The following is a 27602-nucleotide window of genomic DNA, read 5'->3' as shown; positions in this document are numbered from 1 at the left end:
GACAGCTTAGTGTAAAGATTTCAGATGAAAGTTTTATGTTTATTATAAGGCATATAGAAAACTTTCTGATGGAGTTCAGTTCCTAAGGATAGACTTTGAAATCACACAATTCTTTGTGCAGAAAATTGGTGAATTTAGAGCCCTCAGAGCTATATACAGTGTATGTATGCTTTCTAAACTGTTTCTGAAGTAGGGTTTTTGGTAGTCTGTATTATATATGTGGTTATTTATATAGTATATTTTAGTAATGTGTAAAGCTTTTATTGACTCTAATCCAGTTGGCACAACTCTACTAGCAGTGTGACACATTTGTTTTAAATTCAGGTTTATAGCTTTTCTGCAGTGCTTTTGTGTATTTTGTGTTTTATGAAGTCATACATTTCTTAAATATTTTGAAATAACTTGGGACATAGTTTCTAGGGGAAAAAAAAGTTTGAATCTGATATCAGTCTCTTGGCTATTGTATCTAGAATAAGATTCTTACAATGATACTAGAAATAAGTTTCATGGAAAGAATAACTATGATTCTCTTACAAATCAAGTTTTGAGTGTTCATCCATGCAGATTTTGTAGAAAGTGTCTGAACTTTAGATTTTTCATGTGTATTTTTAGTTTTACATTTTTTTGCCCAACTTCCTGGTAGCCTACTTTCTAGGATATAATTAGGCGAATTCCAGTGTTCATAATTTAGGGTTCATAATTCATAAAGATATATCTTAATAAGCCAAGGTCTATTTCTCAATAATTGATATAGAAAATATTCATGTCATTTCCACAATGTCCTCACTGCAATTGAGAGAAATAGCATCCAGTTTTACTCCATGCCATTTTTACTTATAACTGTTTTACTACACTAGAAGATGAAATTTTCATAAACATTATTTATTTAGTTCATGATATATTTCTTAATAGTTTGTAGCAAATCTTTTCTAGGGTTTCTTTTTTGCATCATTATTCCATTTCTTCTTGCATCCCTCCTATTCCATGTAGCTTAGTATGTTTTGCTTTATCTTTCCTTCTTTCATCTGCATGTATTGTCCTTTGTTTCTCCTTTCTCATCCTTCCCCAAGAAAATATGTTCTGGCTTTGTCACATACAATATCATTGCTGTGATTTATCTGAAATCCAGTTTAAACTAAGATTAGTTCAGGTAGTTTGAAAACCATTTAAATAGTTATTCTGTCTTAAAGGACTAATGCCCATTGATTATAAAACTCAGTAAAATTGACTTATTTTAAGCTAAAATTAATGCTACATATACTGAAAGTCTATATAACTTGCTACATTGTCTCAGTAAACTTTAAAATCATCCTGTTATTGTGCACATGGATAAGCCTTGCATTATACTGTAAAAAAAACAAGTAGCATTTTAAGCAAATTTTATACATAGGTATGAAAGTTCCTTAGGCTATTATATGACTGGAATAGCTGTAGTATGCGATCATTAAGGTTGAACCATCCCAACAGTCCCTTTTGGCATTTGCAAGAAAGAAGCAACATTTTTTACTCTCTCCTGATCTTTGACAATTTTTCTGAAAGATGCACTCTAGATCAGAGGAAAGTTATAAAGTTTTTTTCACAGTATTTTTGTTAAGGGGTCTTATGCTGGATTTTTATGGCCTGTTTTTTGCAGGTCAGAATTAATTATGGCACTTTTTTTTTTTGCTTCCAGTTTTAACATCTATGAATGCCTTTTATCCTGGTTTTAATGTAAATGTATGCTGTTGAGGAATGCATTAAACTTCTCCCTTCAAGTTTGTGCCTGCAATGAAGAGGTCACGTTTGCTATGCTTTTGTTTCAGAGCTTCAACAAATACCTTCTCTGCTGCTTCTTATAGTGATACTGATCAACTATTTTGAGATTAAACATGCTACCAACTTTACAGTACATAAGATAATTTAGGTTAGAAAAGGTCTCTTAAGTTCATCAAGTCCAACCATTAACTCATCACTGCCAGGTCCACCACTAAACCATGTCCTTGAGATCCACATCTACACATCTTGCAAATCTCTCCAGGGATGGTGACTATGCCACTGCCCTGGGCATCCTTTTCCAGTGCTTGATAACACTTTCTGTGAAGAAATTTTTCCAAATGTCCAATCTAAAACTTTCCTAAACCAACTTGAGGCCATTTCTTCTTGTCCTATTGCTTGTTCCCTGGGAGAAGAGCCCGACTTCCACCTGGCTCCAACCTCTTTCCGGGAGTTGAAGAGAGTAAGAAGGTCCCCCACTGAGCCTTCTTTACTCCAGGCTAAACACCTCCAGCTCCCTCAGCTACTTCTTGTGATCCATACCTCTCCCCAGCTCTGTTGTCCTTCTCTGGACTGACTCCATCACCTCAATGTCTTTCTTGCAGTGAGGGGCCCAGAACTGGACACAGCACTCTAGGTGTGGCCTCACCAGTGCCAAGTACAGAGGGACAATCACTTCCCTGGTCCTGCTGGTCACACCATTTCTGATCCAAGCCAGGATGCCATTGGCCTTCCTGCCCACCTGGGCACACACTGGCTCATGTTCAGCTGCTGTCGTTCAGCACCCCCAGGTCCTTTTCCTTGTGGGCAGCTTTCCAGCCACTCTGCCCCAGCCTGGAGATGCATGGGGTTGTTGTGACCCAAGGGCAGGACCTGGCACTTGTCCTTGTTGAACCTCATACAGTTGGCCTTGTCCCATTGCTCCAGCCTGTCCAGATCCCTCTGCAGAGCCTTCCTGCCCTCCAGCAGATCAACACTTCCACCCAACTTGGTGCCCTCTGCAAACTTACTGAGGGGGCACTTGCTCCCCTTGTCCAGGTCATCAATGAAGATGACAAATAGGACTGCCCCCCCTATTGAGCTTTGAAGAACTCCACAGATGACTGGCTGCCAATTGGATGTAGCTCCATTCCCCACCACTCTCTGGGCCTGGCCATCTAGACAGTTCCTAGCCCAGTGAAGACGGCATCAAAGGCTTTACTAAGGTCCAGGTAGACACATCCACAGAGAATGAGAGAAAGAAGAGAATGAGAGAAAAATTTAACTGTGGTAAGAAGATGTCTGAGTTGGCTTATAATATATTTAAAGGATTACCTTTCTAAAATTAGTACCACATATGTAATTGCAAATTTTAGATCTAGGACAAATGAATGTGTGTTTTTTAAGACTTGTGCAGAAACACCTTTTGAATCTTTAAATATTACCTAAAAAGGCTTTTTTTTTAAAAAAAAAAAAAAAAAAAAAAAAAAAAAAAGTTATAATTTCACTGCAGAATATAGTGCTAAATGCTACTTCTTTGTGTAGATTGTTATTTTAGCATTTCATTATCTGTACAGTGCAGAACTTTAAACACAGGTATTTGTTTATCACTACAAGTCTCTGTGTTCTCTGCTGGTATAATCTGAAATATGAGTGAAGATTTACCGTTTCTTCAAAGGTCCTCTTCATATTTTTCAAGTGCAGCTAAAAAGTTTACTGCTGCTTAATCATCTTTACGTCACAGGGTTGAAACAGTGCTTTAAGATATTTCTGTGTTCTATGCTTGTGTGTTTGGGTTATTTTTAAATTCCAGATTACTTTTTCAGAGCCTATAATACCTATAATTTGTAGTCAGTGGCAGGCTGTAGCACTGCAAAGTTCCACGGCATTTGTGTAATGTGATGGTCCATCTTTGAGTTCTAGTACTGCTGAAAAGACTCACTTGTGAAGCAGAGTAACTAGTTAGGCCTCATCTTTTAGATAGAGTGGCAAGAAAGGCTCAGTGAGCAAACTTCTGATGCTTCTCACAGTCCTCTGGACAGCACAGCTGAGATACTCACCAACACCTTTTGGTGCAGCTGAAAACTAGGCAAAAAAAGGTGTGTAAATAAATTTTAAACAATTGCTTAAATCCTTCATGTGTAGGACTTCTACAAAGACAAAATTGACAAAACTTTGAGAAAAATATCTTATGGATATTAACCCATCAAGAAAACTTTAGAGTTCAACTCAAATTTATTTCCAAAATAACAATCTATTGATGCTGAAAGAGGCATACTGTTGTATTTACTGAAATCAGTGGGGCAAGCAGCTGTGCTGCTAGGAAATAACTGGAATAAAAGCATATTTCCTGGAATTCAGATTGCTTACTACAGATTGTTCTTTTGTAAAGATAACCATTGGGAAAGTCTTAATTCCACAAATCTGAAAATTGGAATCACTCTTAGAGTTCCTGGTAGCAACTGCATTTGCATTTGGGAGGGCCAGAGTAATAACTCACTAGGCATCTTGAAAGTGCATATATTACCACATGGATCAAGAATGTTAAAACTTTCTCTGAAGTTGTCTAGTAAATTATGCCACATTTCAGAAAAGTAAATGATATATTTAATGTTTTACAGCTGAAGTCTTTAAAGCTTCCCTTAAACTCTAAATTTAACTGAATTTGTAGAATAAACATCACTTTCATGAGAATTATACAATTTTCCTGATTTTCCTCTTTTCTGAGATATTGGTGACTACCTCTTTTCAACTTAACTTGTCTAGAAGAGAAGCTGGCTGTTCCTCGTGACATTAGAACTATTTAAAGATATGTTGGGTTTTCAAATAATCCATTTTGATATACTCTTTGTTCACTTAGCTCTATTTTTTCTCCTTTCTGGAATGAATAGGTTCATGGTTTGAAAAATATTTGAGGCATAAATATATATGTATATGTATATGTATATGTATATGTATATGTATATGTATATAACATCAGTTAACTCCAATAGTCTGGGAAGATCTTAGTTTTCTAGCATGGATTGTTCCTACTTGGAGGGATTTTTTAAAGTATGGTACATCTCCTCTATTCCAAAAAGTGTGCTAGGATGTGTGGGCATTGTACATACTCTCTGGGGCCTTTGATGTTAATTTTTCAGAAGTAGATGTTGGATAAACTGATATTAGGTAGACAGAAGGAATTCAGCAGTTGCACACTGGAGTCCTTTCTTGTGTTGATCTGTTACCAGTACACTGTGGGATTCTGGTGAACGCTAGGGAAAAAGAAGGCTTGGATTTTCTCAAGCTGCTCAAGGAAAACATGAGAGAAAGAATTATAACAATGATTAAGCACCTGCTGGATGTGTGAGAGACATGATGTTTTTGTGAAAGCATGTTTACCAGGGGTGTCTCCTTCCTTGCACCAATGAAATTACTTCTGTCCTTTCTACCACAATGTAGTTTATGAAAATGTAGTTTAATTCTTTAATAAAGAGCTTTTTACTTCTCTTCTGCATGAAGGAAGTATACTTGCTACATCCTTTTTGCCACTCTCCTAGCCCAACAGCAACAATACAATAGGAGACATTTTCAGCACACTGCTTTGCCTGGAAGTTGCTTATTTCCTATTTTTGTCTTTGCCACTAAGGTAAATATTTTGATTCTTGCTCTCACAGTTGTTCTTAAGTCTTCTCCTGATACTAAGAGTGAAATTTACTTCTTGCACATCTACTTCTTAGCAGCAATGGTAAACTTGACCAAATCTAATAATTTCACTGTTCATCTGAAATGTTATTTGTTTGCAGATTTAGGAGTGCATTGTTTAGCTAGTTCACTTTTGAAAAATATTTTGGTGCATGTAAGTGATAGAAATTTATTACCTAATTTGTCAGAGCAATTTATTGAAATTCTGAAACTGCCTTTGCTTCATGGGTATGGATGATTGATCAGGTTCCTCTTATTTTTGGGAAAAGCTGAAGCTAGTTTGCTTTTTTTTTTTTTTTTTTTTTTGAAACAATGCATTGCAATATGTAAAAATGTGGGCCAGAAACTTGTTTGATATTACAATATGCAGTGTTGACTTGTTCATGTCATGTTCATCTAAATATGGATGTTATTTCTTGGCATAGGTGCAAGGATATGTGATAAAAAATTTTTGTTTTTATTTTCTTCTAGACAAAGGGTAAATTTGGCAAAATACAAATAAGGGAAATCCTCATATTTGCTTCTGGTAAATGGACTTTTGTGTTGCTCGACATTTTCAACCATTTAAAGTGGCTGATTCTGTCTAGGAATATTTAAACTATTTACTTGAAATATGCAATTTATTTTTGCTTCATGGTAATATTACCAATGAACAGAAAAGAAAAATATGAGACCTTTTTTGTTCTGCAAATTACCAAATCGTTGTTTGCATCAATTAAAGGTTACTTAGTGTCCTGATTTGAAAGGACAGGTGTCTGCCAGTAAGGGCAGAAGTTTCCCTTTGAAACAGAGACTTTGGTTCCACTCCCCCCAAGTATTATAATTGTTTGAATCAAGGACCCTGAGGCAGAGATAAGGGGGTGGGAATAACAGCTCTTTTACTAATATATCTAACTGTACAAGCAGAAAAACAACAGCAGTTGTTAAAATTGCTAACAGAACAGAATAGATAACTCGGTGTCAGTCCCTTTAGATGCAAGCACGCTGTCTCTGTGCTTAGTCCCAGCCCAGAGCTGCCGAGGGCAGGCAGGAACAGAGGCAGGAGGGGGCGGCAGCGGCCACGCCGGTCTCGGGTGGGAACGGGCTGAAGCGGCGGCTCCTCGCTCACCGTGTGTGTCCGGGGGATCAGCTGTGTCCGCAGAGGCAGGAGGCTGGAACGGGGCAGATGCAGGGCAGGTGATCGCAGAGGGTCTGGCTCTCCTGTGTTCCACAGCGTGGGCTGAATACGGGGCATCCTGCTCCGAGCTCGCCAGAAACAGGAGTCCCCTCCGGAAGCCTCAGAGGCCCCTCCGTGAGCCGTTCTCACCGACCCCTTTTGTCTGGAGTCATCAGAGATCCTGGGTGTAACCTGATCAGCTCCATTGGCATGATAATGGGAAAAATTCTTTCAATTGACACAGTAATAGAAAAACACTCAATCCCCAACACTTAGATATGCTTATTGTTTAATTATCTTTTGAGTATTTCCTATAGTATTTTATATTAAAAGCTAAAATATCAGCAATTTTTTTGTTCTTGTTGTTAATGTAATTAAGTTACTTTGAAGAAGTAAAACAAGAGTACCTGCATGAGATATTTTCTCTGATAAAGTGTGAGAATCTTTCCATGATAGAGAAAGGTAAAAGCAGATGATGTGCCTATAGTCGCAAAACAGATATAAATCATGGAATTTGTTTTGCTTGTTCTTTGTAAAGACCTTGGTTGTATTATATTGATTATATAGGAGTTTGATGACAAGAAAAACTGAGGTTTGATTTGATTATATTTAATGAAGATCTTTTTTCTTAGGTGAGGCCCCATGGCTCAGTTTTTAAATTAATCAGAATACACAGTTGGGAAAATGCATTAGTCATAAATTTCAGATTACAAGCATTAATAGTAGATTCATAAAAGTGAGATTCTTTGTGCAGCACTGCATTTATTTAAATTGTTGATCTTGCTCCGTTTTACTTTGAGTACTGCTATATTTTTTGTGAAGTATCTTGCAAAACTACTCTAGCCTTCTTTTATCAATTTTTATAAAGATGAGAAGTCGGGGAATAGCAATAAGGAATAAACTTGTGGCTATAGTTGCTGCAGAAATCACCTTGAGGAAATCATTGATATCGATGTAAAGTGAGTTCATGCTTCTTGGCATCTTTGGAAAATATGTATTGGGTGTATATTCCTTGATCTTTGGATCCTTCAGGATGCTCTTTGGAAATCTCTTCCCTCTGTCAAATATTTCTTTCTTCTAAGAGTACTTTGTGCATTTATAAAATCCTTTTTGAATCTGTGCTGCTTAGCCATGGATAATGACATCTACATCATGGAATCATAGAATTACAGAATCACTAGGTTGGAAGAGACCTTCAAGATCATTGAGTTCAACCCATATGCTAACACCTCAACTAAACCATGGCACTGAGTGTCACATCCAGTCTTTTTTTAGACACATTCCATTTCTGTGTCCAGATTCTTCTCTGACCCACCAACCTTACTGTGTCCCATTTCTTAGTCAGAGCTAAGGACTGGAATATAATCAGAGAGCTTGAACCTCTCAAGGCTTAGAGCTTTCCCTTTGTGCCAGTATTAGGGTAGATGAGGAAAAATTATTTTGAAAGGTGTGTTCAAGCAGGTTCTATGAAATTATATAGGGTATACTTCTGAACAGTACTTCTCTCCCTCCTGCCAGAGGATGCTCCTGCCATACCTTCCACACCTTCCACAGACCTTAAGGCAGAGAATGGAAAAGATAAAAGTAAATGCATGACTATTCAGATTATTTTCATCAGTATTCATCTTGATGGTGTGTTTCAGCTGATGATATGGTATTGAGATAAAAGTGTAACTTCTGTTTTATGAGCAGATGTACTTTCCTCATGCCTTAAATTCCATTTTGATAAAAGGATAGTGTTTTCCCTGTGTTTCCCCTCCTGTTCTTAAAACTCTCCAGGGCACAGAATTATTTGGAGTAGTGTGATGCTGGTGAGCAGGGAACTCTGATCACCACAGACTGAGATGTAAAGATGTAATGGAGCATTTTAAGTGAGAGTACAGTGGAAAGGATGTAATTAAATTTGCCCACTAAGGGATAGCTGAAAATTTTCACCTTTAACCAGTAAGCTATTCATTAATCACACGTAGTCATGTGGCCCTTTGCACTGTACTGCCTGAGTGCTATATTGTAACAGTACTTTACTATTTTTAAAGGGTGTTTATTTTCCAAACATCTTTATAAAGCAGGGAAGTACTTTTATCCCCTCCTTTTTCCTTTACTTCTTAATCTAAAATAGAACCTTATCTGCACAAGTGGTTGTAATAAGATTAAGCTGTGAGTCTGTGCTGTTGTAGTTGCAATGATATGGCTATCCAACAACAAGGTGGCACTCTTGTTATGGAGTAAGAGTATATTTTATTTGATTTAGCAGAGTTTGAAGGTTGGTTGAGCTAATCCAGAAAGAAACTGCTTTCCTTCCTGTATATATGTCTGACACAGGATATTTTATCAGTGTAGTTATAGTGATGACCCAAAATGACTTGAAAGAGTTAGTAACCTAGTCATCCATAAGAGAGGTAGACCTAAAACCACTGGAACATCCTCTATCAAATGCTCAGAGATAGCATGTAAGGTGAGCTTGGTATCTGGGGAAGAACAGCAAGACTGGATATACTAGGCATTGGCAAAATAAGAAGAGTCCAGTAAGCATATTTAATGTCCTCTGTGACTAAAAAGGAGTGCGAGGAGAGCAAAATTGAGCTGTAATATGTATGTGCGTATGTGTGTGTATGTGTGTTTTTAATGCCAAGATGAAGACGTGTGGCAATTCGATAGTGTTGAAGTTCCAGAATGTGGGGAGTGGCTACACTTAAATTTCTAAACACTGAGACAATACAAAGTTAAGATTCATATCCACACTCCAAACAAGTGTCATTGTTCCTTCTTAAACCCTCATGTGTTCTTTTCTATAATGTCTTGAGATGTGGAAAAATTTGCACTTTAAAATACGAGGTATAAATAGATTACAAATATGAAATTGCATTAACTGCAGCTTTTCTTATTACAAAGTATTAGCACACAGAAATAGAAAAGAGCATTTATGGGAAGCTAATTTATGCAGAAGTCTTCATTAACATAATCTTAGTTTTTAAATGAACTTCAGGGGCAGTTTTTCTTCAAGCACTTGTTCATTTGTTGCAATAGATGTATGTGCAAACAGGAAGTTTTGATGTCATGGTTATTTCAAAGTAATCATATAAGCAAACTGATATGGATTGTTTCCACTGTACTAACCATCTCTTATGGAAGTAGCAAATCGGAGTTTAGGTTCATAAATATTTTCAAATCTTGAGGACTTTTCAGTCAATAGGAAATTACAGCAAAATGTAAACCATACGTCTGCTTTCCATAGTTTGAAAAGCAAAATAAATCATTACTGAGAAGATTTGGTTTTGATTTTATGGCAGGAACAGCCTCTCTGATCCTGGAAAGTTGACCTAAGCGTCAACAAGCATCATCCCCTTTTCCATAGCTACTTATTTGAAGTTACTATATCAAGCCAGGTGAATCTAATATGAACGCAGTAATTATTGTGTCAAAATATAGTTGTGCTTTCCATACTGAATGGATTTAATAAATGTACAAAATAATGTTATGTTTTTGGTGGGATTTTTTTGTGTTCAACCTCTCTTGAAGGCATTCTGGTGATGGGTGCATCTGCCTGAATCAGGGAGATCTATTTGACTTCAAGGCAAAGTGATTTTGGATCATTCTAAAGATTAGATTTACATAAATATTAGCTAAAAACTGTTGTACAAACTTGAAACCATCCATCAAGTTCTGAACAAAAAGCAATGCTGAACTTTGAATTAGATCTATGCCTTGCCATTCTTTTTTAAGCCATATATGAAGAAGGGAAATACTATATCCACTAGACATTTATAGAACTCTTTTTACTGTGCAGGGCAAAACCCTTTGAAAAGCTTCCCAGATTAAAATAGAAGATGGGAGGAGATTTACAGACCTCATTTTTAGCTGAGTTTCTCTGGCTGGTTTTTAGCTGTATTATATTTTGTGAAGGATTGCTTGGTGATCAACATGCATCTTCATGGTCAGTGGATATTCACTAACAGCTGAGGATACTAGAATATCTTCTCTAAGAAATCTTTTTATAATAGCAATCAAATAAAACCAAGCATATGTTTTTCCTTCAGCAAGCAACTAGTAAGTCATGAACAGCATTGCATAGGTTTGGAAAAGCACTGAAGAAGTGGTTGTTCATGTACGTGATTCTTCAGTATGAACTGTTCCTACAGCTATTCTGTGGTTCATCCTTCAGTTTCACTAATGTGGAGTTTATCAGCATTGTGATTCCTTACAGTGGAACAAATATTTGGTTGCAACGCCATTCTTTGTGGGTTTGTTTGTTTATTTTAATAGTAGCAACAGCTTTGAGAGCATACTGATGTCTGAAGAACACTGATGCCTGTAGTCCATTTCAGGCATACCATACATGCTGATCACGCACATTGCAAAAAATTGAGTTATTCTGTTGACAAGGAAAATTTTTCAGAAAGTAGAGTAATGGGAAAGTGGGTACCAGCTCTTCTCAAACTTATCAAACAAATTGAAAAACCTAAGTTGATCATACATGTTTTTGTAGATGCTTTCAAATCATTTTGTGTTCTATTGTCTTTTAAATGTTTTTGAAAAATATCCTGTAAACTGAAAATACATTAGTATGGGGCTTATAACCTAATGTTTGTTGCCATGTCACTGGATTCTTATGGGGAACTGGATATCTTAAGTATTTCTCTATTACTCTGTACAAATAGTTCATTTATCATAAAATATGGAGCTATAAAAATGGAATTTAGTAAGATGTTTCTAGTGAAGATTGGGTTGCCTTGACTCAAAATAACATAAGTAATAAAGTAAAATATTTTTAAAACCTTGACTGAAGTTTCACAGTATATAATATCCCCGAAATTCTCCAGAAAGGATGGGGAGTCCTTTTCCATGTATATCAGAATTGTTCATACATGAGCAGTCATGCTCAACTCCTGTGTACTGCATGAGTAAAACACTTTTTAGATTTGGTTATTTACAGTCCTCAGCAGCTAAGGAAACTGGGCATGCAGCAGACTCATTCCAGGGAGCAATGTGACAAAAACACTATATATAGATAGATTATAGACCTGTTTGCAATAATTAATTGTTCTCTTTTCTGCTATTCCCTTCTTTATTCAAGAAAGCTTTTCATATTCCCTAATAAAAGGGGGAAGCTTATACTGTCATCTGAAATATCTGTAACAGTAGAGAGTACAGTTTAAGCATTAGTTGAAATTATATTGGAGAACATAGAATACTTAGAACTTTTGAAAAGGAAATAAAGTTAATTTCCCAAATATTTACAGTACTTTAATTTTTATTTTTCATTTATGTATAACTAACACTGTGGTAATTGACTTCTTTTTAAAGACTGAGTAGTGTTCTACGTCCAGAACAAAATCAATAAGGAAAGCAAGAATAGATATTCCTAGGAGGTATGAAAGTAGTAGCTTGTGATTTTTCATTTGTTTTGGTGAGTTTTTTGGGCTTTCTTACTTAAAATATATCATTTTTTATCCTACTGATATGTTCTTTGTGCACAGTATAAGGAAAATAAGAATTAATTCTGTTAATTGTTTCAGCTCCTCAAAATGTTTACAATCTTAAAATTAAATAATGAAACATTCAGGCATAGTTTTAAAGCTGAAATTGAAATTGAAATTAATTAGAATTTGGTTATGGAACTCCTGCCAAGATCGATATACAATCCATTACTGATTTGTTTCGTATTTCCTTTCCAAGCAATCTTACTAATTATTCTGTTTTTAAATTTACTTTTCATTGTAGACTAGGAGAGGCTTAAAGATATATTTGTAGAAAAATACTCCTGCTAGTGTAAGTAAATCTAGCCCATCTAGCTTTTAAGCATCTGTATGAATCATAATGCAACTTTTGTTCCTTTACTTGCAGCTGGTTTTTGCAGTATATTTGGCCAGATTTCCTATAGGCTTTATGCTCTTGTGTATTGTCCCTCTGATTTCAATGAAATTACCAACAGTACATGGAGAAGCCATGTTAAAATAACCCAGGATCTGAGGCCCTCTAGCAATTTCACCTGTAGAAATTGTCTTGAACATGTATGTGCAAATTTTCCTCTAGTCTGAGGCTGAATGTGTGTTAACTCTCTCCAGACATCACATAGGCATGCAAAGAGTATTAATGTAGGGATACCACTGCTCAGGCATGGCTACGCAGCATCCAGATTAGACCTGGCTGGCATCCAGTCAGCTGCTGATGCACACAGAAGAACCAATCTGTCCATGCTGTCTTATTTCTGCCTACCTTCAATCTAGTGCCCAGTCCACAAAGACTAATCATTTCAAAGCACCATGGTAAACCACACTGTGAAATGTTTTCTAGCATTTTTAAAAGCAATATTGTGAACATTTTATTGCTGGAAACTATTTTCTCTTATTCAGGGTCTTCTAATACCAGTTAAAGTTGTTTAAAGTGGGGGAGGAACTAAACTTGGATTAGAAGATAGAATATTTGTCTAAAAATGGAAATAAATTTTAGAAAGATATGTTAGTGTTATAGTTAATGCAATTAAGAAAGTGAATTATCATTCGGAAGATGATTTCTTGGAGAATTTGTGCGGGTGCGTGTGCATAGCAATTGGCAGGTGATTTTCTATTTCTTGGAGAGAGATTCACTTATGACAAAGGCATTTGTTCTGTTGTTGGAAAAAGGTTAACAGTTTGGTCCAATAATCTTGAAATCTGTGCAATAAATTATTTGATAAATAAAGACATCAAACAAACCCCCAAGAAATACTTTTGAATTAATTTGCTTTCCTTGTGTCACTTGCAAAATATTATGACTGTAAATTCCTTTATACTGACTATATGGGCCTAATCATAATTTCAAAATGTGCTGAGAATCATGTGATGATAGCTAAGTATTTACCTCTGTGGAAAAGAAACCTGATGTGTTTCAGCTTGCTGTTTTTCTATATTAAATGAAAATATTTAAACTATGCTTTATAACAACATCAAGAAAAAATTTGGGTTGCATTATAAAACTACTAATAAGAGGTAAGAAAAAAAACTGAAGCTGAGATCGAAATGTCAATGATTTTGTCTGTATTAAGGGATAAGACCCCACAGATTATGCCACAGATTGTCTCTAACTGCTGGAAATAGGAAGATTACTGTCTTGTGTGCACTAAATAATTTGAATGAGAATAAACAGAACTGTTAATTAGGCATAATGAATCCTTAAATTAAGTACATTGTTAGAAAACCTGCTGAATTCAGAGTGAACCAAAATAAGACTAAATTTTGTGGAAATAGAGCAAGAATGTCATTTTACAAAGGAAATTCACCAATTTGAATTTTTTTATATGCCTAACAAAATATTTTATTGAAGGAGATGTGTATGCAATGTATTATGTTAATTTCTAGTTACAGTGTGAGCAATAAGCACAACTTTAGAAAGGACTGTCAAATACATCCAAGTATATCTCATTGCACTAATATTTATTAGTGGATATACTTTGGCAGTTCCTGAGAAAGGACTGTAGTGTTGAGCCTTGATTATTATCTTCACGTTCACATTTGTTCTTCTTACTCTTCACTAATAGGTAGCATAGATCAGTCAGTGTTAAAGGAATTACCTCCTGATCTCCTGGCAGAAATTGAATCCACCATGCCACTTTGTGAACGTGTGAAAATGAACAAGCGCAAACGTAGCACAGTGAATGAGAAACCAAAATATACTGAAATCAGTTCTGATGAAGACAATGACAGTGAAGAAGCTTTTGAATGTAAGTAATACATATAAGCCCCAGTGGCTGTTGAAATTCTTATATGGGGAGGAAAGTAAATTATTGAAAACTTTCACAGTAATTATATGCTTTAAGTGATTCTAGGTTCATTACATCCACTCAAGAGATCTGGTCATCTTTCTAAACAATTCATTGAGGACATCTGGGTTAAAACTAAATTATAATATTTCTCAAAGGATACCGTAAAACTGAATTCAGGTAAAACAAGACAATGATCAAGAGAATGAAAGATCTGTGACAAGTGCACTGAATAGATTTGTAGCGTTACAAATAAGTATTTCAGAATTCTTTTGGTTGTCCAAAATTGAACTTTAAAAATATGAAATAGTTATTGTTATCGAAGATAAGTTTCTTTGAGTATCTCATGGAGAAAGGACATTTCAGTAAATTAAATTATGATAATTAAAAATTGATTAAATCTCATTCAATGAGTGATAACTGTGTTATTGCATAAATTTTGGCAGAATTTAGAAGGAAATTGGATGTTTATATTCTGAGTAGTCTTTATGTATAAAATTATTAGTAACTCCTGAAATATTATTAGTACTTACATTTTAGTCATTTTTATCTGCTTCAAAATAAACTTTGTAGAGCAATAACTGATTGTGAATAGCTGTTCCCATGTTCATGTTATTTGCCTTGCAGAGCCAGCACAACTTTAATACATTCTATTTTGTTGCTCAGCATTGATAAACTGATCAGTTTAAATTTCTGCTGGAAAGCAATATTGGAAGTTACTTTTCTCATGGAGATATAGCTGGGGTCAGAATTTGTCCTACAGAGCATAAATTGATACTCATGATTTGTAAACTGTGGAGACATTTAATCTACCTCCACAAAATACTGCCTCATGGGGGAAAAGAATCAGTTGAAATGTGTGAAGTGTTTTCCCATAAACCCCTTACTTTTCTTCTCCAATATGCTCACTTCAGTTGTCCTAGACAGCTCTTTGTTTCTTCAGTTGCAGTTAACTCTCAACCATTTTGAGTGTTAGTAGCTCAGGCCTTGTGAACATGATTGTACTGCCTCCAGAAGTAAGTCTGATCCATAAGCAGAACAGCTCAAAAACATGAACTAAGTTATTACCTTTAACACTTGAACCACCTCTGTGCAGAAGTCTTCAAAAGTGGAAGCCCTCTAGGGAGCAGTGCAGAACATTAGTATCACCTCTCACTCAATATTGGTTTCATTAGTTCTGAGCCTGGGCTGACTACTGACTATATCCTGGTATGTTTCCTATTCTCCTCAATAAACTGGGGTTGTGGAAAGAACTTGTCAATTCTGTTCCATTTCTGTCTGAATGCTTGGAGCCATTTTGTTCAGAAAAAACCCTCTATAGTCATACCTCTCTAAACTTCAGGAGGCTTTGGTAGAGAGACAGATGTCAGAGCTGTTATATACAAGTTCACATGAATAATAAACTCTTCTAGTCTAGAATGTAATGTTTTGGAGCCATTTTGATCTTCATGGCAAAGTCTGTGTTAGACATCTCTTTGCTTTCCTGTTACCTTAGATAATGGAGTTGGCCAATTTCATGGATGAAATTACCTCCCTTCTCCATTATCCTTTTTTTATTACATCTTAGCACTGTTTGCCCTTCAGGACTATATTTGAAAACAAAGAAATCTCCATTCTCCTCTACACACGCTTTATTTCCACCAAGTTTCTGGTTTTGTATAGAACATTTATCCCAGTTTTTCAACATTCAGTTGTGCGAGGCTTTTTGGTCCTGACTGAAAACTGATTTTAATAACATTCTGTGATATATACTTGCTGCCTGGCCCCATGATTGTGACTCCGGCTTTCTCCTTTACACTGAATCTCTTGCAATATATATCAAGACAAAATTTTAGTTGTCTTGGCAAAACAGAATGTCTTTAAGTAACTAGGTTACCAAGTCTCATTGGAACTCACTGTGTTAGATGGGCAAAGCAATCAATGAACTGGAACATGGACACCCAATAATAGTCAGAATTTAGACAAACAGTGTTCTCTTATGAAAGGATGCAACTTATTTTGATTTGTTCTACTTACCTGACTTATATAAAATTACAAATGCCCTCTACATTTTTAACTGTTTGCTCATCTTTCACAGTTTTAGGTACTTTTTTCATGTAATTCAAAAGAAATTTTTAGAATAATGCCATAACAGATTTTTATATGATAGTTTTAGAGTGTTTGCTTGTTTTACAGAACATCTATATAATAGTGTTTAACTTGCAAGTGTATAATTTTAAGCTATTAAAAGTAGAATTTTTGTCCTCATAATGAAAATGCATTTTGTTTCTAGCTTCTCGTAAAAGACATAAAAAGGATAGAGATGAAGCTTGGGAGTATGAAGAACATGACAAAAGAAGTTCTGGTGACCACAAGAGAAGTGGTTATTGTCATGAAGGAAGGAGGACTTCTGGTAGTGGCCGTTATCGTAATCGCAGCCCCAATGATTCTGAGATGGATGATTATTCTCCTCTTCCTAGCCTCAGTGAGGGTAACTGTTTAAAAAAAAAAAATTCTTCCATAATACTAGTGCATTTTTAAAGGAAAAGTTAGACATTTTAAAATAAACATCTTTACATGCAATATTGAATATAAGCATAAAAAGTGTAAACAATCCTTTATTCTCTTAATTAGTAGCTAGAAAAATGAAGAAAAAAGAAAAACAAAAGAAGAGGAAAGCTTATGAACCTAAACTAACACCTGAAGGTAATTTTAGAATATTTATTTTCTATAGTTTGTATTTTCTGGTTTGTATATAAAATAATTATATATACATGTCTTTTTCACCAGAAATGATGGATTCTTCTACTTTCAAAAGATTTGCTGCTTCAATAGAGAATATTTTGGAAAACTTAGAAGACATGGATTTTACAGCTTTTGGTAATATGGCAAAAATTTTCAAAATGCTTCCCCCAATTAAAAACATAAGAAAGGAATTTGCATCTCTGTATTTTCAAACTTCCTTCTTTGTGATTTAATAGCCTGTGAAACACACTGCAGCATACCACATTTATATGGCTTCTACCTTTAGCAGAGGCCTTTACCTTTCCATATTTGTTTGCTACTACAGGAAGAATATCCTCCTTCCTCCCTGCAGAATCCAAAAGGGACATAAATCACAGTGAGACAAATAACAGTCCCTTGGAGTGGAAAGGATACCTCTTTGGGACATCATTAGGGTATCTTCTGTCAAACGTATATTTGTAAAGAATGCTAACATAAGATGGCCAGATGCCAGGCACCCACCAATGCCTCTCTCTCACTCCCCTCCACAGCTGGACAGGGGAGAGAAAATTTAACAAAGGGTTCATGGGTTGAGATAAGGACTGGGAGAGATCACTCATCAAATACCATCATGGGCAAAACAGGCTTGAATCAGAGGTATTAAGTGAATTTATTAATAACAAAATCAGAGCAGAATAATGAGAAGTAAAATAAGACCTTAAAAACACCTTCCCCCCACTTTCTCAGCTCTGCTTCCTCCCTCCCAGTGGCACAGGGAAACAGGAATGGGCTTTATGGTCAATTTCATCACCCATTGTTCCTGCCACTACTCAGGGAGAGGAGTTGGGAGTCCTTCCCCTGCTCCAGCATGGGCTCCCTCCCATGGGAGACATTTCTCCATAAAATTCTCCAACATGGGTCCTTCCCAAAGGCTACAGTTCTCCACAAACTGCTGCAACACAGATCACTCTTACACAAGGTCGGTTTCAGGCACAGCCTGCTCCAGCATGGGTCCCTCAGATTCATAATTCCTACCAGGAAACCTGCTCTAGCGTGGGCTCCTCTTCCCATGGGTTCACAGGTCCCTGCCAGGACCCTGCTTTAGCACAGAGATCTCAGAGGGTCAAAACCTCCTCTCAGGCATCCCCCTGCTCCAGCACAGGTTCCTACACAGGCTGCAAGTGGATCTGTGCATCCCTGTGGCCCTCCCTGGGCTGCAAGGGCAGAGCTGCCTCACCATGATCTTCCACCACAGGCTGCAGGGAAATCTCAGCTCTGGCACCTGCAGCACATCCTGTCCTTCCTTCTGCACTGACCTTGGTGTCGGCAGAGTTGTTCTCACATATTCTCACCCCACTCTCCTCTGGCCCCAATTACATCTGTGCATTAACTTTTTTTTGTTCTTGACTACATTACTGGAGGCATCACTGCCATCTCTGATTGACCCAGCCTTGGCCAGTGGCAAGGCCATCCTGGAGCTGGCTGGCATTGCTTCTGTTAGACATGGGGGAAGCTTCCTGCAGCTTCTCACAGAAGCCACCCCCATAGTCCCCCTGCTACCAAAACCTGGACATACATACCAAATACAACAGTAATTTCTGAGGCACATAACTTTGCATCTGTTGTGGCCTTTGGCCCAACAGAGATTGATTATTCAATTCAGCTGCAGAGTGCTTATTCTCTTATGGATGGGACACTGAATCACTACATGCTCCTTATCCATTTCAGTAGAAACTAAGCCAGTTTAGCATGTCTTATGAAGTAGTTCAGGTTGACCAACATGACTATTTTGAAAAGGATAACAGATCATTTGTTAATATTTTAGAACTAGAACAAAGGGAGCAACATAATAAGCAAATCACTACAGCTACAGTGTCTGCAACCTTAGATTAAAAATATTTTTACTCTATGACTTTCAGTCATATTTAACAAGTAGTCATTTTAACACCACCACAAGTTGTCATCATCAGTCTTCATTAGATGGAACTATGATATGCTAGCTATTTGGAAAATTAGTTCTTTTTCTTCAGTTGGCTTTTTCATATTGACTGTAAAATACTGTACAATACTTGAAGTCTTATTAGAAATGTGACTTAATTTTTAATTCATTTTAAGGTGATGATGATGAGATTCCACAAGAACTGCTACTGGGAAAGCATCAGCTTAGTGAGTTGGGTAGTGAATCTGCAAAAATCAAGGCAATGGGCATTATGGACAAGGTACATCTTCATAGTATTTAAACTTTTTTTAACATTTAATTTTGTTAAACATGCAAAAACTTGTGCCCCCTCTAATATTCCACCCTCTTTAGGTCTATCTGTGACAAATAGTGTGAACAGTTGTGCTTCTGAAGTGCTTAAAAAGTTACCACATCTTAACTGTCTCTGAAGCTGACATTTTTCTTAAATGGTCCTCTGTCTTAGGGCTGACTCCAAGCACTATATCCCAATAGGTAACACGTGCCTGAGCAGTAAAATCTAATCATTAATCTACTTTCACAAAAGCACGTAATTTGCTCCTTACAGCTACTGTTCAGCAACCGCAGTAAAACAGAACCTGTTGGCAAAATCAAAAAATCCACCCTTGCTGATATACACCATTAGTGCAATGTAAATATTTGATACCCAGCATCACACTGAGTTACCCACCACCTTCCTCTCTCCTAAGAGTCCTTTCACACTTAAGATTTAATGCTCAAGCTGATAAGATTATTTTCGTAGACTGCATATTGTGATTTCTTTGCCGTACTCTTCCTGACTTCTGTTCAAGGGAACTTTCTGTTGACATCACACCTTTAGAATCAGTATTCTCGCTTTCCTTATATTCCTAGTACTATTAGCTTTGAGCAGTCTTGCATTAAATTCTTACTCTACCTCCTCATGACCATTTATTATGTTTAGGAAGTATCTGTGAAGCCACTTATATAAGTCACTCTGAAGGGTTTTCTTTAGTCTGAGATTTAGACGTTCTTCATGGCTCTTTGTTCTCTCTACCTTCCTTTGTAGCATATTAGCCTGAGTGTCTATTCCCTAGTAGTTCTCACCCTTAACCTCTGTTACCTGTTTTTTTCGCATACATACTTTCACCTATGCATAAAATCAGATTTCTTTTTGCTTCTAAAGGTGAGCACCAATAGCATCTGGATGAATGAAACTGATTCTCCTGGAGTTTAGCATATTCTACAGATTATTTAATCACAATTCTGTAGAACATCAGCAAATGAATTTGAGTTACTTTTTTCAATGTGCTAGTTTTTTTGAATTAACACAGTTATTGAAAATACATTTCCTTTTTATTAGGACTCAAGTATCGGGGATTTTTATTCCTGCTTGTCCATAAACTTAGATTTTGTCTTAATAAAGATATATATGGTCAGCTAGAACTTGGGATTAATACTCATATTTGGTAAATTTCTGTTTCTAGAAGCAAATGCAAAAGCACATAACTATACAACATTAGTTATGCAATTCTAAATACATTTCTATGTATTTTTCTGGTTGAAAATGAAGTTTGATTGCTGTCTTAGAACGTATTTTCACTAGTTTAATTTGATTATCAGCATTCTAAATCATGCCGTGTCAGAAGCCTGACAAATCAAGATCCAATACTTAGACCGGACTTTTTTTTTTTCACAATTTGGAAGCCTTTACGTTCCTACGGTTGTTTGATGTGTTTTGTTTCTTGTTTTAGCTCTCAACAGATAAAACAGTAAAAGTCTTGAATATTTTGGAGAAGAATATTCAAGATGGATCAAAGCTTTCCACATTACTTAACCATGTGAGTTTTCAAATTACATAATGTCATAGAACAGAGTTTTCTTCCCTTGAGTCCCATATAGTGATAGTTTCAAATACTGCACATCTGTGAAAGGAATTCCTGATTTAATATGTATGTGCTTAAAAGATTGCCAAATCTTAAGATTTGAAGTAAAATTCTTTTGTTTATATTATTTCAGTATGTCTTACTATAGTAAACATGTATTCAGAGCAACTAGGTTATCTTTGGACCTAATTTTAAATATTATAGTTTCATCCTGAAATATTCACAGTAACTGGTGTAACTCGCACTATTGGGCATTTTTTTTCTCTACAGGTCCATAAAACATTCCTTCCACAGGGGAAGGAATATAACAGCCTGTGCTTTTATACAGGGAAGAAGGATTATTTTTCTCTGTACCAGAGAAGTTATGAAAAATTTCACCTAGTTTTGCTACTAATATTATTACAATATTTCAGTAGTGCTGTGTGGTCATAATTAACCTCTGGTATGTTTTATAATTTGTGCAAACACAGAAATACAGAGGTTCCATACCCTGTGCTAAATCTAAAGCACAGAATATGCTGAGTTGGAAGGGACCCCCAAGGATCAAGTCCTTATATGGTCATATTTAATAAGACACATTTTAAACCCATTGATATAGATGACTTGGTCTCTGGAGAAAGTTGTATTCTCACGAGTTGTGTGATTCAACAGTCTTTTTGTGCAAGAATTCTCTCTAGTAGCAAAAATTAGACTGATCAAAGCAGCAACTAGTATGTATAGACCATTGAAGAAAACACTAGATGAATTAGTTTCAATTTTGATTAATATACACCATTCTTAAGTAGAGAATAACAGTCTTCCTTCACAGCGCTTCCCAAAGATACACAGAAAACTTCTTTGTGTTTTACCAGAACAACAGAGTGAGATATTGAAGACCTGTAACTTAGGGTTACAAACCTTTTGCTAGCAAAACAAACATTTGTTGATTTCTAAACCAAACTATTTTTGCATCATAAAAGGTAATACTGCATTTTGTATGTAAGTACATTAAAATAATGTTTCCTTTTACTCAGTAAGTGTGAACAAGAAGTTAATTTTTTTTCCTATCTTATTTTCTATCACCTGTTACAGAACAATGACACTGAAGATGAGGAGAGATTATGGAGAGATCTTATTATGGAGAGAGTGACAAAATCTGCTGATGCTTGTCTTACCGCTATCAATATTATGACATCACCAAATATGCCTAAAGCTGTATATATTGAAGACGTAATAGAAAGAGTCATTCAATATACAAAATTTCATTTGCAGAACACTCTCTATCCTCAGTATGATCCTGTGTATAGAGTGGATCCTCATGGTGGTTAGTATGCTAAATGGTTTGCGTTTTGTTGTCGTGTACATACCTTGAGGTGCAGGTATTCAAGAACAGTTTTAAGAATATTGGTTCCAGAATTCAAAGCAATAATGAAAATATTAAATACTTGCTTTCCAGCTGATTTTACTAAATAGCTTTCCTTTTGTAAGAAATTTTATTTACAAAACTGTAGCCATGGACTTGTTTGGGAGACATCTTTTGAGGAAGATGACCATATTTCTAATATCTGATGTGAAATACTGAAAAAGTTAAAGATACTTTTTATTTTCTAGGTGGCGTTTTAAGTTCAAAAGCAAAACGTGCCAAATGTTCTACCCACAAGCAAAGAGTTATAGTGATGTTATATAACAAAGTTTGTGACATTGTCAGCAGTTTGTCAGAGTTGCTAGAGATACAGCTTCTCACTGATACAACTATTCTTCAAGTAAGTTTTATCAGAAAAATTTTTGTTGGAGGTTTTTTTCCAGAGAGACTGTAAAGTCTAACTGTCTTAATGGCATGAAATATGAAAACAGTGCAAACTCTTGAATTATTAACAGCATTGACTAGTTTGTTCTGTACTTATGTTCACATCTTAAATGGCTTTTATTATACACTTGAAAAAAGCTGAATGACTGTATTAAAATATCCCTTAATAACTTTATTGGTAAGCCATATGTTATTGAATACCTTACCTGATGAACTTGCGAAAAGGCATAAATATCAGTTTAATAGTCAAATATACTTACAATAACTTCTTTCTGTTGATAGATATCATCTATGGGAATAACACCTTTCTTTGTAGAAAATGTCAGTGAACTACAGCTATGTGCCATCAAATTAGTGACTGCAGTAAGTAATTTTTAATTTGCAGTAGCTTCATGTTCTTCTGAGAGTTATTAGGGCATTTACATAGGCTGTGGTTTTGCTGGTAGAGAATTGGAGCTTAGAACTAGTTTTATTCTTGCATGTTTCTACAGTTTGCTATCATAATCTAGGAACAATATTAAAGCTACTTGAGCTCCTCCAATTTGCAGAGCACTCTATAGGAAAAAATAGCCTACTTAACCCAAGGAATTTACTTCATTTTGGTTATGCTATTTAAAGTATAAACACAAACACCTTCCTCTTACCTGTTCTTTCTTAAGAGGCCTTTGTTGCAGCAGACCTCTCATTAGGGGTAGAAGTGAGCCAAGACACAGACTCATTTACCAACATGAAAAAGGTCCCAGTTTATTCTTTTTTCAGACTAGCCCTCCTGACCCCAATTAATCACAGACTTTGAATGCAGCAAATTCCCACTGCAGGTTTCCTTTGCAGACTCTAACAGCAGGTTATTTCATGCTGGAATATGACTGCAAGTATTTTCCTTGCCACATCTAACCACCAGCTTTCACCTATCTCAACTCTGACCACAAGCATCCACTACAGGATCTAACTACAGACTCAGACTGACCTCACAGCAGATTCCTTACAGTAGCGAGCCTTTCTCCCACTCAAGCAGTCCTGTTCCTTCTTCTTCAGGGCTCCTCTACCTCTAAGACCCCTTAAGCAGCCAACCCACTCCTTTTATTGCACTTATTTTTATTAGTCACAGCTTTGACCCATTAAGGGTAAGGCTATTCTTTAGTAATTAATACAACTGTGACTTATCAGGGGCAAGGTCGCCTGTTATCTCTTCTACACTTACAATCTTAACAATGTGGTTTTTTTTACCTCCTTTGTTAAGATTAGAGTTTATGTAATGGTATAAACCATGGAACTAGTAGGATAGTTCTATATAATAGATAGTAGAACTATGTAATAGAATAAGTCCTCTTCCTCAGAAGAGGTGGCTTTGTGAAAAATTCATGGGGCAGATAAAATATTTTTTCAGGAAAACTGTAGTGCAACGCAGATGTGTTTGTTCAAGTAAAAGTTTTTAATCTTTGCAAGGATTATGTACTCCAGTATTTATAAAAGTAATTCTTCCTGAACAAAAGGAGAGGCAAATTCTACAATCCTGACCCCATAAATTGAATTAATACTTCATGTCAGGCAAACATCTAAGCTTAGTTTTCTCAAATGTGCTCTAAAACTATGCATGTGTTCAGGTTTAATGTATGTTACCATAGACTTTTGCTCTATACTGGAGTCTGATAGCTTAGCCTTACACTGTTTGACTTTCAGTATATTGTACTATTGGCAGAAAAATTTAAAACACATGGTATTTTTAAGAGATATTGCACATTTATGCTGTTTGAAGATTTTAAAAACCTGTATTTTAAAAAGGTTTTACGTATTTTATAAATAAATGCTTGCTTTGAAAAAACAAAGCAATGCATTTAAAACAAGGTATGCATTAAATATAATTTATTTGAATGTCATGTAAAGAGTATGTTTCTATATATAATTTTAAGTCTATTTAACAAGTGATATTTTATGTAACAATAAATAGCTTTTTAACAATTCTGTTACTGTTAAATAGGTGTTCTCCAGATATGAAAAACATAGACAGTTAATACTAGAAGAAATTTTCACTTCCCTTGCAAGACTACCAACCAGCAAGAGGAGTTTGAGAAATTTCAGGTAAATTCTGACATAGATTGATAGTTTGTAGACAGTAACATTTACAGCTTTTTAGATGTAGGATTTTAGGCTTAAGTATTAACTTGTTCTTTAAAATTCTGTGACTCTGTGAGTTATGTTTTGTTAGAGGTTGATATTTAAAAACCTCTACAGTGAGAGCAGTATTGTCTGACAAATGTATTTTGTAATAATCACTTTTTTATGCCATCATATTTATGCTTGCTTCCAAAATGTCTTGGTTTGAAAGACAGGTGTCTACCAAGGAAGGTGGGAACCTCCCTTGGAATGGAGAATATGACCCCCTTCCCTCTGAATTATTATAAATTTGAAATTATGGGCTTTCAGGCAAAGATATGGGAAAAGGAATAAAAGTTCTTTACTAGTATGTATATATATATAACAAGGTAAACAAACAAAAACAAACAAAAAAACCCAATAAACAGTCTCTTCCTGCTCTTTAAGCCATTTTTCCCCTGTGGTGCAGTTCAGGTCACAGCCGGCAGGGGCACTTGTGGCTCCCGGTGGGCAGGGCGGGTGCGATAATTCCCCCGCGGCCGCGAGCTTGGAAACCACGTAGTTAATGGAGGCTTGACCGAGACGGGAAGGGATGGAAGAAAGGCTTGCTTTGCAAACCCCCCAGGGGCAACCGATCCCGGTGCCCCAGCAGGATTCTCAGAAGTAGCAAGTTGGAACGGCAGGAACGAGCAAAATCCCGGGGTGGTAGATGAGATGTATCAGAAACTCCGCCGTTGTAGCCGGAACTGCGGGACATCTAGGCAAGCAGAGGATGCGGAGGCTACAGTGTACCAAAAAACCCGGAGCAATGCCAAAGAAATGGCGGGGGCCTGGGCAGCAACAACCCGGTTCCTGAACACAGCAGGCTCCCTGGGAGGGGAAAGGGGCTCAGGGTTTTCCCCGGAGGCGCCCGAGCAGATGGTGAGGGGTCCTTTGGTGCGGTAGGGTGTTAATGAGGTCCTAGTGCAACGACCGCTCTTACGAGAAGAGCTCCACTCACGGTAGAAGGAAGGCAGCAGGAGACGGAACTCAGCCGTGATGACGAATACCCCTCACAACGCCCGCAGCCTCTCTCCCCTCCAAATGCCGAGAGCACAAGAGAGATAAGGCCTGCACCTAACCCCTTTTCCCCAGCCCAATTCTAGCGGTATCTCTGCCCTTCCCAGAGAAACCCCCAGGTAATAATTAAGAGTAGCCAGCTGCACCCCTCCCCTGATCTGTGGCCACTTCTTTTGTCTCTTTTAAGTACATGGTCGTTATTGTTTCCAAGCAACAAGTACAGGGGAAAAATTCTTTGAGAACTAAACAAAAGAAAGAATCCTAAACCCCAACACAAAATAATTACAATATCTTATCTGTCTCACTAAGTATGTAAATGACTGTAATGTTATGAATTCAAACGTTTTTTCCTTGGAAAATTCTTTGGTTCTGTTTATATGGATTTCATATAATGTTATTGCTAAAGCTTAATAGGAAAATTCTGGATTAATTTCTTTGAGGACATGCTCAGACCACTCTTTCCATGAAATCAGTCTAATACTCCTTTGAATGTCTCATTGAGAAACTACTCAGTTCACTTTAACTGTCTTTTAAGTGCTTCAGCTGGATTTCAGTGCATCTTCTGAATAATAGTATCGTTTCAGGTTAAATTAGAGAAAGAATCTGACCTGGGCTGAATTTTAGTTAAAATTGAGGTTGGACACTGCAAGTTATTCTAAAACATTTGGTTTTAGTATTTTGTTCCTTGCTTCCATACATCTTTTCCCTGGAGACAGACAAGTTGTCAATGAAATAGGTTGTCTGATCCAGGGTGGATGAACAGGAAATAACCTAGAAAATAAATTCATTGAAACTTTGAAGTTGAATTCAGCAATTCTAATGTTAACATGAGTGCTTATTCATAGTATTTCCTATTGTTTTGTATATAGACATTAGAGAAATCTAGTAAATAGGAAGGTGTTAGGCATAACAGTATAAATGGTATATACCTCTTTGAATTGGGACCTTTACTATAAGGAAGTTACTGTCTCAAGGCCATAATGACTGCACTGCTTATCTCTAGAGTCCTAGCTCTAACTTGTTGAAGGACAGACATTTCCTCTCTGTGGCTATAGTCATGAAGGGTGCAGTTTACCTAAAATTTTATGGGAAAATATTGTCTCTGTACAAGTAGTTAGAGATAACTTCATAAAGATAATAAGTGCAATCTGGTTTGCGTCCAGTTATTTTGATAATTTAGGGAGAATTATGTCAGAGATTATCACCTTTTCATATTGTTAAAGGCAGCATTAAGTGGTGTTGATGTACATATGGGTGGTAAACATCACACTATTTATCAGGTTAAATCACTTGGAATGGGAGAAATGTGAGGTGGAGTGTTTTCATGCTGGTCATACCAACTTAAAAGACACTTACATGCTGAAGTTTATAGTCTGTTGCACTACCTGAGATTACCATAGGTGTAACTCTTGTCAGTCCAGGTGATGGTCACTAATTTCTCATTTAAAATTCCTGCACATTTCAGATACATTAAATAATATATAAGTAATAACTTATTATTACAAGGTTGATCTATTTTTTAATGTTGTGTTGTAACTGGATATGGCATTATACAGAATAAGCCTATTAGTTAGTGCCTTTGCATTAGTGTGTTTGATTTATTAAATATTTCTGAAGATTTTTCTGCTGTTGAACTTCACATACACTCTGACGTCCCATCTGTGAGCTGTTTCAGTTCATCTCTTTGGCCTGAAAATAATGCTTACCATTTTTGTTAGACAAAGTCTTTCACTGCATAAGAGAGAAGCAAATGACAAGATAAATGTGTATAGCACGGGTTCCTAGCTTTGATTATTATTTTAGAAAGATGTTATTTAGGACAAAAAAAC

At 36.3% G+C, this 27602-nt stretch overlaps 1 protein-coding gene across 4 annotated transcripts in view; it reads left to right on the top strand.

The window, feature by feature from the left end:
• Positions 1 to 27602, top strand: part of LOC306814090 (nipped-B-like protein) — a 169298-nt gene that overhangs the window by 107580 nt on the left and 34116 nt on the right. For all 4 annotated transcript variants that reach the window (XM_079329805.1, XM_079329807.1, XM_079329808.1 and 1 more), the window contains 10 exons: positions 14088 to 14270; positions 16582 to 16779; positions 16923 to 16994; positions 17079 to 17168; positions 19128 to 19231; positions 20703 to 20789; positions 21906 to 22137; positions 22425 to 22576; positions 22903 to 22983; positions 24599 to 24699. In XM_079329805.1, coding sequence (XP_079185931.1) covers positions 14088 to 14270; positions 16582 to 16779; positions 16923 to 16994; positions 17079 to 17168; positions 19128 to 19231; positions 20703 to 20789; positions 21906 to 22137; positions 22425 to 22576; positions 22903 to 22983; positions 24599 to 24699 — 1300 coding nt within the window. The remainder of the gene's footprint in view (positions 1 to 14087; positions 14271 to 16581; positions 16780 to 16922; positions 16995 to 17078; positions 17169 to 19127; positions 19232 to 20702; positions 20790 to 21905; positions 22138 to 22424; positions 22577 to 22902; positions 22984 to 24598; positions 24700 to 27602) is intronic.

Source organism: Erithacus rubecula, assembly GCF_903797595.1.
Source record: "Erithacus rubecula genome assembly, contig: SUPER_W_unloc_3, whole genome shotgun sequence".
Lineage (NCBI taxonomy): Eukaryota > Metazoa > Chordata > Aves > Passeriformes > Muscicapidae > Erithacus > Erithacus rubecula.
The sequence above is the reverse complement of the archived record's forward strand: the minus strand, read 5'-3'. Positions and strand labels throughout refer to the sequence as shown.